Source organism: Vanellus vanellus, assembly GCF_965231255.1.
Source record: "Vanellus vanellus genome assembly, chromosome: Z".
In the NCBI taxonomy this organism is placed as follows: Eukaryota; Metazoa; Chordata; class Aves; order Charadriiformes; family Charadriidae; genus Vanellus; species Vanellus vanellus.
Genome location: NC_138908.1, coordinates 18,503,937 through 18,516,627, shown reverse-complemented (window position 1 = coordinate 18,516,627; position 12,691 = coordinate 18,503,937). Strand labels below are relative to the sequence as shown.

At 35.8% G+C, this 12,691-nt stretch overlaps 1 protein-coding gene across 1 annotated transcript in view; it reads right to left on the bottom strand.

Moving 5' to 3' along the window:
• Window positions 1-12,691, bottom strand: part of DMXL1 (Dmx like 1) — an 81,979-nt gene that overhangs the window by 10,819 nt on the left and 58,469 nt on the right. Inside the window, exons 30-38 of the mRNA XM_082497087.1 lie at window positions 10,652-10,815; window positions 9,510-9,649; window positions 9,093-9,178; window positions 6,969-7,170; window positions 5,563-5,680; window positions 4,200-4,262; window positions 2,234-2,320; window positions 1,436-1,557; window positions 1,187-1,328 (exon numbers count right to left, since the gene is read on the bottom strand). Coding sequence (XP_082353213.1) covers window positions 1,187-1,328; window positions 1,436-1,557; window positions 2,234-2,320; window positions 4,200-4,262; window positions 5,563-5,680; window positions 6,969-7,170; window positions 9,093-9,178; window positions 9,510-9,649; window positions 10,652-10,815 — 1,124 coding nt within the window. The remainder of the gene's footprint in view (window positions 1-1,186; window positions 1,329-1,435; window positions 1,558-2,233; window positions 2,321-4,199; window positions 4,263-5,562; window positions 5,681-6,968; window positions 7,171-9,092; window positions 9,179-9,509; window positions 9,650-10,651; window positions 10,816-12,691) is intronic.

The window sequence follows — 12,691 nt, the reverse complement described above, 5'->3', positions numbered from 1 at the left end:
CTCCAAATAAGCATCTCCCAGCTAACTAATCTGCATTATTAAAGAACATCTATGCTGCAGAGGAACTAAGGTAAATATGTCAATGGCCAGACTAGAGTTATCATTTGATCCGAATTAAAACTGAGCTTTTTACTCAGGGCTAAGCATCACTCCAGACACAGGATTTATTTCTAAAAGTAAGAGCTACCCTTGTGCAGGTGTCACTTCTATGATCAGAAGGATCAATTTGCTCATGTGGACATAGTCACACTTTACTGGGTGTCCCTCAGTAGTGTATTTCAGCAATGCCCAACAGTGAAACTGATTACCTCCTCTAAAATGTGATTTTCAGAAGAGAGATATTTAATAATGCTACTAAGCAGAGTTATGGCATAACTGTGTAGCACTTCAAAGAAGTGAGAGTTGACAAGAGCTTTGGAGATGAAGTGTCACAGACATCAGCGTGACCTGTAGTTCAAACTACGCATGATGTTTGTAGTTGGTCCTATTTCTGCAGTACTGCCTTCCTCATTTTTCTTATGAGACCAAGAATCCCCATTTTTCCCAAGCTTAAGTTGCTCAGTTTCCAGAGTTTAATTTCATTTGAAGCCTCTGTCCTGCCAGTGAAATCTGCTTTAGGAGTTCATTTGCTGTCCTTTTTATAACACAGGCTCATACCAGTACAAAGTGCACTACAATGGTACTTGGTATTAGAGCAGAAGTTGGTATTTACATTTAAATAAAGACTGGAACAGTCTGGAACTCAGAATGAAACTTATGCTTAAAATAAAAGCTACCTTGATATTTCACATCAATATTTCTACCCAGTCTTTATGAATTCATATCCTGAAATCTCCTGAATATATACTTTTTAGATACAGCATTTGGCTTCAAGTCTTTTAAGAACAATTTAAGCTGCAACTTCCTACCTGAATCCTGATTCTTTATTTTCTATACCTAACATATGTTAGGTATAGAAAGCGTATATGGTTTCACTAAAAACTTTGCTTGCTTAGTTGGTGTATCTTAAGTTCTGTGCAGTATTTTAACCTATTAACCAAATGATTACAAAAGATTCCAGCTTGCCTTGATTACACAGAAAAACTACACTTACACACTGATTGTAAAATATGACCAGCAACACTGAACAGACAAAAGGAGAGAAGTAGATAGAGTACACAAGGCTAACCTTTGACAAGCGACTTACCACAGATGCACCCCTGCCAGTTTGTGTACTACCAAGCCAAGGCATATTGATAGGTGTGCCAGGATTACTGTGAGTATAAGGAGTGGTTCCCTGAACATTTACCAGATCATCACGAGCATGTATAACTAAGAAATCATCAGCCCTATAAAATGAAACAACATTATAAGTTAGACTCCAAACAACAACATTAAATACCATGCTTTGTTACGCTGACTTATATGCAGTCAAGCTGTGATATTGGCAACATACCCTTTATTTTCTATTTCCACATCATCATCAAGCCAGGTATAGATTTGTGTAGCTAAAATTGCAGAAACATCTAATTCTTGAATGTCATGACTCGATGCTATTGCAATGCAGTTCCGATTTGCCTGAAAAAAGTAACACACAAAAACAGATACAAAAGGGATACTCAAAATGGTGCTATTTTTGTTTTCTCTGGTTATGGTACAGTTGTTCACAAAACAATACACTTAATTTACAAAACCCAAACATTCATGCCTACAAATCTGTATAAACTGTCTAAACTTGACATTTCCTTTTAGAATTTTATTTGCATCTAGGATCTCATCCCATACTATTTCTATCTTGTACCTCTCTCAAGCAGCTCTAGTTTATCCTTTGAGGAAAGCAGGGAGAAACAAGAGGTAATTGTACTACAATGCTTGCAACCAAGCTCCTCTCCTTCACTTCTTAAGGTTTAAACGGTTAAACAGGAGAAGAAAAGATGACTTCCTGGGTGTCTTTGACAGAGAAGGAAAAAATATTCCCACACACAAGCTTAAAGAAAAAGTAGAGGCCACCTCTTCCCTCAATCCATTGCAGAATAGAAAAAAAAAAAAAAAAACAAAAACAAACCCCCACAATTTGTAGTAGAACTGTTTATTATGAAAAAGATAATTTTACAAGATAAAAGGGAGCGCTAAGAATTCAAGCTGTAGCAGGATGGCTAGTGAAGGATATCTCACTCATTCACAACGGGACTACAACCTGTTTATCAGGTGGAAGTACAACACAATTCGATTATCCTACCTCCTTTATACTCACCTTATTGACTGCAAAAGCAGTAATGATGTCAGACTCTTTATGGATTATTCTTGCCTTGCCTCCTGGGTATCCCATATCTGTTTCCATCTGTATTTAAGAAGTAAAGTGTATATATAAATGCAAAGAGCTATGCAACACTGCTTTTTACTGGAAGTACAGAGACCAAACACTAGATGGTATTAAATCTCATGGGTTTTTTCCCAATTTAATTCTATGAAAACACGACAAATATAACCTCTAACAATTACAGTAGAGGTGTTTCATGTGTAATAATCTAGCTTCCCACTGCCACGTTGAGATTACTACAGCAACACAGAAAGCATAATTTGTGACAGAAATCCCAGTACACTGGTTTTCAGGAATGCTGAAAGACAGCAAGGCTACTTGCATACTTGGGAATGTTGGTAATAAAATATTGATTCTTGATGTTTTTTCCTTAAAAAAATTTGCTAAGTCTTTTCATGTTCTTAGCAAGCACTTTTCACTACTGCAACTGATGAAATAGTCCAAAGGGAATTGAGAAGGTGCAGACAAGATCCTGAGCAGGAAAATAAACTGAACTTAGTGCAGGATTCCAGATTTATCTGTGCAGAATGGATAAGCTGACATTCTCATACCACAAGCTTTTGACTACCACATTTTTTTTTTCCTTAGTGTGATCTAATGTTGTATTTGAATCTTGTCTACTTTTTTGTATTTTAGAAATGCATCCAGCTATATGCCAGCATGTGTCAAAACTCTAAACTCTATCAGCACTGTAGGACTCCTGTTCAAAATTAAAGAGCTCAGCGTTGCAAGTATAAAACTGACAGATTACAGACTCCAGTCTGTTGTAGTTATTAAATAATTTTACAGTAAAAAAAATGGTATTGCCAAACAAATGGTGATATAAAAATTCAAACCTGAATTACAAATGTAAAATTTTGCATTTTCTTCAAAACACAAAGCATTATTCCAGAACGACTGTTTCCCAGACTCTCCCCTTCAATTTCTTAATTCTCTGGTCTTCAAAAGATTTAAACAATGTTACTTTAGTTGAAAAACAGTAAAATGGTGCTGACAAAAAGCTGCAAACAGTCTTTTTCAAAGTCTGAAAAAAGTCTGTAGCTGTTATACACCAGAGTAGAACACCTATTTTAAGATTAAAACAGAATTGATACTCTGGTGATCTTATGTATGAAAAACTGCATAAAGCTGCGGTGACAAACAGATACAAAAACATGATCTGTGTTGTGTGATCAACAAACCTGCGTGAAATTAAGATTTTTTTTTTCCCCAGTCAGTTCCAACTACCTACTTGCTAATACTGCTTTATTGCATAATTAATAACAACAACATAGCTCAAGGACATTAGAGTGTTCTCATTTTTGTCTTCTCACTAGTTTTGTAAAAGAGCGCCTTAAGAATACAGTATTTGTTTACATTTCTAGACATAGCATTATACTTTTTTACTCTCTCATACAAGTCTTTCAAGAACATTGCCATAAAGTTTTTACATGGGTTCAATTTGTCACCATCTTAAAACTAACTAAGGCTCAGCAAAAATTTTCAGTAGGAGACTAGTATCATGCTAACAAATGGCTCTAACTTCAGTTAACCACCTTCACTTATAGGCAACTATTCTAGCCGTCTCATACTGGTGAGAGCTCCTGTATGTACTATGTTCCCCTAGTAGTACTGAATTTTTGTCACATGGGCAAATGTCAACCTCAACTCTTCACTTGGCATAGCTGTAGAATTTGATAATACATATTGTTCTTACCTCATTGTTTAATCTAGCTTTCTAAGATACATTTAGCTTCAGATAGGCTCTAAGACTAGTTCAACTCAGTCTCTTGCAAAACTAAGTTTTCAAGTTTATTTGCTATGTCAAAGATTTTTTTTAAGAGAGATCAATATCATTTCAAAAAGGAAATATTTCATAATTACGTAGGGTCTAATTCATTTGAGCATTACTACAGTGTACCTTGTTGACGATGGGCTCCTCCACGACAGAATTTTTCATGGTTTCATTGTGATCCTCTAATGACTTCACCAAGGAAAGAACAACCACAGAACAATGCATAGAGATAAGACATAACACGCAAAGTATCAAGGAAATCCTTAATTCCTTGTTTACCCCAATGCAGAACAAAAACAACAGCATGTTTGCACTCGCACACACACACACGTATTTTACGTAGTAACAGTAATTATCAAATTTTAAACTCTGTATTCAGTACAGAAGAAACTGATTTATCTATTCTGTACTGTAACAGCATTTTGTCCATCAAAAAAGTCAATTTTCTTGGAAAATAAGCAATCTCCACTTATGTTTCACCAGTAATAAGAGGATAAAAAATAAAGCCAACACACCTATGCTCTGTAAGGCTGTCAGTGATCCTACTTGGAAACATATAAAGCACATCTAAAACATTCCAAAATACCTTTCTACACAGCATAGCAACATGGCTGCATTAACACAAGGCATAATGAGAAACAGTGCATCTTCAAAGGACAAAACAAAAGGAACAATTTTCCTTTTAACTGCAATCTGTAGTGAGCACAATTATTCACAAATAACTAAAACAAGCTAATATTCTAGTTGTGACAGGACAAAGGTTAGCTTATACAGAACTCTTTGCTGCCATGACTTTTCTAGTCATGAATACTCTTTTTCCTGCATGTTTAATTTGTTCAGATCTGCTTCTTTCTCCTATGTTTCTGCTACTCCATGGTTTCTCTGTAATACAACTGATATTTTTGAATTATTGGGAGTAGGAGAGAGTAAGAAAGAGAAGGGGAAACTAAAGAGTGGAAAAAAACAAGCCAAAACTCTGTTACGGAACCACAACTTTAGAACATTTTACTGAATCTGAACCTGGAATCCAGCTAGACACTGGGACAACTTATCAGGGACAGAAATATTAATTGTTGTATGAGCATTTTCCTTATTAAAATTGAATCATAACATGATAGAAACCAGTGGATAAGCCCAGGATGACTATGGCAGGGACAAACTCAAATTTTTAGAACTTTGACTGATTAGGTTAATGTTTTTATCTTTGCAATTTTAAAGTTTGTCTTTTTGAGACAGCTTTTATACTGGTCTTAACACAGAGGCTGACTGTAGCTAAGCAGTGTTAGGTGTCAGCCTACAGGCAAAGACTGATTTTGCTTTCAATTAAACAATGGATAAAGATTTTTAATATGAAATACTGTAGATTTAGACTCATCGTCCAGTATATTATCCAGTCACACTCTAGAAAGTAAACAAGCCAGTCAAAAAAAATTAAGTAAAAGCTCAGATTGACCTGCATAATTTTGTGCATTTTATATACCATACCAACCTCGTTTAGGCATCGCTTCTTTGTAAAAATATTTCTGATAAAGGTTTCCTGGACTTCTTCCTGTTTAACCAAGTACTGCCAGAGCCTCTTCACAGATAGTGCAACATGACTGTTAGATCTACATAACAAAGTTTAAATAAGTATTTACATCATGCTCATACTTATGAGTGCAATACCTTATATTCTAATCAGAGTATAGTCAGAAGAATCACTGAAGCAAAACTACAGCTCTCTAAACACTGTACAAGACCTATTCAGAAGCATTCTCGTACCACCTTCCTGAGAAACCTATGTGTGAGAGGATGCACAAAAGGAAGAAGGAAAGGAATATGTAGTATTTTCACCTCTTATCTTGGGAAAAGTGAGAAAAATTTGTTTAAGAGATTACACAACAATAAGGTAAGCATACAGATTATTTATTGGTCCACCTTATTATTCTTTACAACATGAATCATTTATGTTTATTGCTAATGTGCTTCCATCACATGGACAATGAATGACTAACACTTCCTGCTAGGAACACATCATCAGCTGCGTAAGATCTCTGAAACAACCACAACTTTTCAGTAACAAAATTGGAAAGATTGTAGAATCAGATTAGACTTGAAATGTTTATGTTTATCCCTAGAAACTGTATGCTCAACGCAAAACTTGTAAACACAAATATAGCTGCTTATGGCAGACCAAAAACCATCAAACCCTGAACTGCTTTAAATCATAATTTAGAATTAATGCCAGGTAGCAGATACATGTTAAGCTGTTCCTTTTTAATCAACTCAAGTTACTAAAATTAAGTGTGACAATCATGAGGTTTTTTTTATAACAAAAGGACAGACTTTCCATTGATCCTGCAACCACAGGTGATGGTATGATTAAAAAGGCAGAAATCTACTTAAAAAGTGACAATTTAAGAAACTGAGCACACTTTTCTAGCTGAACATGCATAGTTGTGACTCCATATAATTGCAAATATTATAAATAGTAAAAATTTCTTCTCCAGTTTTAGTAATAGATACTGATAAGAACGTAATTTTATTGCCTCCAAAGGCAGGGCAATTATTTAATTCATTGTAACTCATCCTTAATTATCTCTCAGGGCAAATTTGTTATTCTTTATTTTATTATCAAGCATAATTTTTCCACAGAGACACTCAAAAACAGTAAGTTAAGCTTCAATAAAAGAACTTAAAAAAAATGAGAAACCTTTGATTGTTTTTCCAGATCATGCTTTGGTCTAGAGATGCATCAATTCTGATGTGTACCCACAAGTTCACAATGGATTAGAGCAAGTCTAGAAATTGGCATGATATAGTTATCGAAGTTATGGTCTATCACATGCACTGACAACATAATGCTTTATGTATATTGAAGATATTATAGTCAGTGTTTATAGACATTAGACTCACCTGAATGGAGTGTTTGTAGGCTCAAGTAAAGCTTTATGGCGAAGCAATGCAGGACCAGCAGCTAGGGCATCTTCAGAAGCATGAACTGAAATATAATGTTGAGGTGGACCCCCATATAGCTCAAGACGTCGGAGAAGAACTTGTTCCCAGCGCTGTAGTGTTTTCAAAACTGCATGGCATATCGGGGAGCTAACTGGAAGCTCTAGAAAGACAAGTAAACATCAAGAAAAAAAATCTTCCTTCTCCATTATTACCTTGATGGAAATAATTGCACAGCTGAAGACTGAATTGTATTTCAAATATCTCCAAAAGTAAGCTTTATTCAAACCTCAACTTGATATCTGCAAGTATAAAAAGATTAACTGCTTTGTGCTATCACTGCTAAATAAAGGAACAGACTTCTCCAACACTGATAGAAATTAAATATCATGGAACAGATCCTCCCAGAAGCTACATAAAGGCATAGGGATGACAGGGAAGTGATAAGAGAAAGCCAGTGTGGCTTCACAAAGGGCAAATCGTGCCTGACTAATCTGGTGGCATTCTATGATGGACTGATTGGGCTGCTAGGCAAGGGAACAGCAACCAACGTCCTCTGCTTTTGATTTCTGTAAGGCCTTTGCCATGGTCCCACACAACATCTTTACCTCTAAATTAGAGCAATATGGATTGATGGATGGACTAGTTGATGGATAAGGAATTGGCTGAATGACTGCATCCAAGAAGTTGCAGTCAATGGCTCAGTGTCCAAATGGAGATCAGTAATTAGTGATGTCCCTCAGGGGTGGCATATTGGCATTGCTACTGTTCATTATTTTTGATAATGACACAGACAGTGGTAGTAAGTGCACCCTTAGCAAGTTTGCAGGTAACACCAACATGAGTGGGGCAGTTGATATGCTAGAGGGAAGGCATGCCATCCAGAGGGACCTTGACAGGCTTGAGGAGCAGGCCCATGCAAACCTCATGACGTTTAACAAGGTCAAGTGCAAAGTCCTGCATCTGAGTCAGGGTAATCACCAGTATCAATGCAGACTGAGACACGAATGGATTGAGAACAGACCTGTGGAGAAGGAGCTGGGGATACTGGTGGATGAAAAATTGGACGTGAGCTGGCAATGTGCACTTCCAGCCCAGAAAGCCAATCACATCCTGGGTTGTATAAAAAGAAAGGTGTCTACCAGGGTGAGGGTGGCAATTTCTGCCTCTCTGCTCCGCTCCCACGAGAACCCACCTGAGTACTGCATCCAGCTCTGGAGCCCCCAGTACAAGACAGACATGGACTGCTTGAAGCAGGTCCAGAGGAGGGCCACAAAAATGATCAGAGGGATGGAACACCCCTCCTTTGAGGACAGGCTGAGACAGTTGGGGTTGTTCAGCCTACAGAAGAGGAGCTCTGGGGAGACCTTATTGCAACCTTCAATACTTAAAGGGGACTTACAAGAAAGATGGACAAAGACTTTTTACCAAGGCCTGTAGCAATAGGACAAAGGGTAACAGTTTAAACTAAAAGAGAGTAGATTTAGATCAGATATTAGGCAGAAATTTTTTTTTTTTTTTTTTTTTTTTTCAATGAAGACAGGGAGACACTGGAACAGGTTGCCAGAGAAGCTCTAGATGCCCCATCCCTGGAATTGTTCAAGGTCAGGTCAGATGGGGCTTTGGGCAACATGATCTTGCAAAAGGTGTCTCTACCCACAACAGGTAAGTTGGACTAGATCATCTTTAAAGGACCCTTCCAACCCAAAGCATTCCATGATACTATGATTCTATGAAAGAAGGAGTAGGAATGATGTAATCTGAATTACAAAAAAACTATAGCGTTTCCACCAAGAAATAAATATTGTAAATATTCTTGGATGACTAAGAGGCAAAGAAAAAACTAAGTATGCAGAGACTTCTGCTAACTACTGAGCGTTCCTTCTCACCCGCTCATCTTACCCACCCCACCATGTCACTTCATAAATATACCAGTATGATAAACAGTATCAGAGAATTATTCGCAGATCACAGAAAAATTAAGAACTTTTGAACTAAAAGTAAAGCTACAACATATATATTATCCAAAATATTGATTTTAAATGTGGTTATTAAGTGTGAAAAGACAACTCTGCTGCTTATTACCTGAAAGATCATGTCCAGCCAAAGGGTAGAAAATCTTCAAATTGTGAAGTACCAGCTGAACCATTGCCAATCTCATCAGTGACCAACTAACAAGAAAGCACTAGTAAGTCATTTACTAATAGAAAAATAAGTTTCTCACTTATTCACAATTAGGATTTAAATTTAAAGCTTTAAATCCTCATTATAAACTGCTGATAACTACAAACAGTATTTTAGAATAATATAGATACTTTGAATTCAAAAGCCAGTATATCATGTATTAATGAGTAAAATAATGACTGTGAAAAACTAACTACTAAGTCTAGATAATGCACTGCCATGAAATATCAAGTAACTGGAGTATTATCTCAAAAGCGAAAGGCCAGAAATGCAAGTCTAGCCATTGAAGAACATCTTGCATTCTAAAGAGTTACTTACCTGTATGAATTTGAATTAGAATGCTCTTGATTTTGTGAATTTGATGCAAACACATCTCCATCAGTATCTTCATCATCCTCACCACTTTCCTGGCTCTCTTCTGAATCATAATCCACTTTACTTTGTGATGGAAGAAAAGGCTAAAAATTTAAATAATATTCCTTGAGTATCTTCTAGCCAAAATCTATTTTTAAATTCTCTTGAAAAAAATACATCATTATAATATTTAATGTTTTTCATAAAAAAGCAGGTGTATCATCTTAATCAATTTAGTAACGTTTGGAGTTTGTATCTCATGAAAAGGGTACCTGTCCATAAGCATTGTATACTTTAACAGCTTAACTATTTTTTACATTACTCAAAATTCTACTGCTGAAAATGAAAATACTAAGAGTTTTCCTATTCTTATTTTGCTTTACTTTCACATCAGATACATCAAACAACACACAGGACACAAGCTTGTTACACTGGTGGTTTTGGCTTCTCACTGAGAAGTATTATCTCTAGTTCTTCCAAGGGCTCAAAGGACTAAAGAACAAGAAAATCCTATCCCCTGCCTAGAGAATTCAGTATTTATAAGCCCACCATCAGTGCCCCAGTTGTTATTCAGTATTTGCAATTTCTTTTTTGTCCTTGTTCCTAAAATACTGCTTAAATATTTATTTTGCTGATATGCCTAATACTTGATACAGAAACATGCAATACAACTCCACACAATCATGTAACTTTCTACAACGAAAGATCTGCCACAGCAGACTTGACAGAAGGCAATGTAATTTGATTCCTATTAAGGATACACATTCATTTCACTCATTTGAAATAGATAAAAAGCTTCTCACATTTCCTTGTTCACCTAATAGTTGATCCATAATTACCTATATATTTGTACTCTGTAACTGTAAAAAATGACGTTTTGTTCATACCATTGTCTGAAAACAGATTAATTTCATAGTAAGTCTTTAAGAAAGCTGTTTCAAAAACATCTGTAGGCAGTGTTTTAGAAAAAGCTAAATACGAATAATAAAAACAGGCAGTTTCTATCACACATCTAGACCAATGCCTAGAATAAAGACTAATAAGAAAAATATTACCATTCCAGAAGCGATAGAAGATATTTAACTTCCATAACAGCAAAAAATTACCTTTGCAATGAAATAATCCCAGATGCTAAGCTCAGGAGGAATATATCTTTCTTTGTAAGGTGGAGATTCTTGTTCTACCAATGGTAACGCAGGTGACTGAGAACTCTCTTTTGGAGAGGTTTTTGATGAAAGCCTGTAACGTTTTTGCTGTTTCTCTCCATCATCTACAGAGGAAGAAAATACAGTATGTTGCTTTGAATTGTCTGCTCCACCTCCCTACTGCTTTTAATAGAGGGATTTATAACAGAAAGTAAAAATCTTCCTCTTACAAGTTTTCAGAATTTTATCTTAATTTCTGTAGCACAGAGAATATTAATCCTCAAATATGCAAAACTAATACATAGCTAGAACTCCAGAAGGTGAAAACACCCAGTACAAATAATGCACAATAGCAGAGGACACTCGTAACTGCATTAGAAGTTTTCTTCCTACAACAAAGACGACAAGCAACAATACTGCAAAACAAAATTACTTGAATAAGCACTACCAAATACTGATTATGTTTGTTTTTCGAGACCAGCCAAGAGTCTTGTTTTTCAGAATATAGTGCCAACATCTAAGCTTGCCAAGTTTTGGCAACATCTAAACTTGCTACTCCAAGTTTTAACTCTGTGTAATCTTCCAGAAGAGGTCTGTACTTTTTTCTAAATGGTACAATTCTGATAAATTCATATGTCTTGACAATATATTTCTCCAGCAAATATAAAATATCTTATTTTAACTAATGCAATCGGATATATATCTTATCAAAAAGGGAAAGACTAATTATTTGCAATAATAATCTAACTGCTATAATCTAAATTCTATGCCTTGAGGGGTCTCCTCACTTCCCCCGAAATTGACTTTTTTCAGAATAAGAAGTGTCTAAGAGAGATTTATTTGAATTACTTTCTTGATGATTACAGTACTCAAGGAAACAGCTTATCCAAGCTATCAGAAACACATTAATGCAGTTATATCACAAATGAATCAACAAGCAAGCCTCATTTCAGATCCCTTTTCTTGTTAATTGAGAAGCATCAATTTCACAAATATGGAAAAAGTAGTGGCTTACTTAAAAAGAGGATCACATAACCATCTGATAACCTGAAATCATTCCAGTTCTTGGTACGTGAACTGTATTTCAATATAGCCTTTCCATTAGTAGAGGAGGAATGATACTGTCACTGTCCCTGAGCAGTTAGCGTTCTTGCTTTTTAGAATAATTCTGAAGTGGAAGGCACGAGGGAGAGGGGGAATCATATTTGGAGATCTGATACAACACAGTGGCCTTCATTCATCTTCCATTACAGACAAAATGGACTTGAATCCATTTCCTACTTGATTGCAAAATTTGTTGGTTTCTTTTTTTTTTTATTTTATTTTCAAGCAGGTACATGTAATCCATGGGGATTAGTTTCTACAGTGAAGCAATTCAATGGGTTCATGACTTAGGTAAAACAAAGCAATCTAAAACATTAAGAGTAACAGTGAGTTGATTTTTCAAACTGCCTTTTTAATTCCCCAAAACTTTCGACACCTATTTCACTGAATACTGAACATTTACTTTTTTCTTAAATATTAAAAAAGCTCCCTTTTCCAGTTAAGGTTTGAAAACTATGACATCACCCAAAAGAATCACAGAACACACAAGTTCTACCCCACTCCACTTTTTTTTTTTTTTTTTATAATTTAAGTGAAAAAAAAAGCAGTGGGGGAAGAAAAGCATAGAAAAACTTTTTGGTTGTTTCTTGTTTAATTAAGTGGGGGTTTTGGTTTGCATAGAACAATAATGAGATCAGGCACCTAGTCATAAAAGATCTCATCTAAACATCTTTTAAGTAAAGGGGAATATGGATTGCCTTATGATTTGAATCTTCGGCTTATATAACAGCAGTAATAAACAGGCTCTAAGAAAGCAAACCTGCAGGGTAAAAGAGCTGACCTGGAGATTAGATAACCCTATCACCGAGTTCCAGCATCAACATGTTGGGCCAGGCTGGTTGCAAGGCTGACCTAATATGAACATCACAAGCACAAATGGGTGCTTTATTGTTTTAA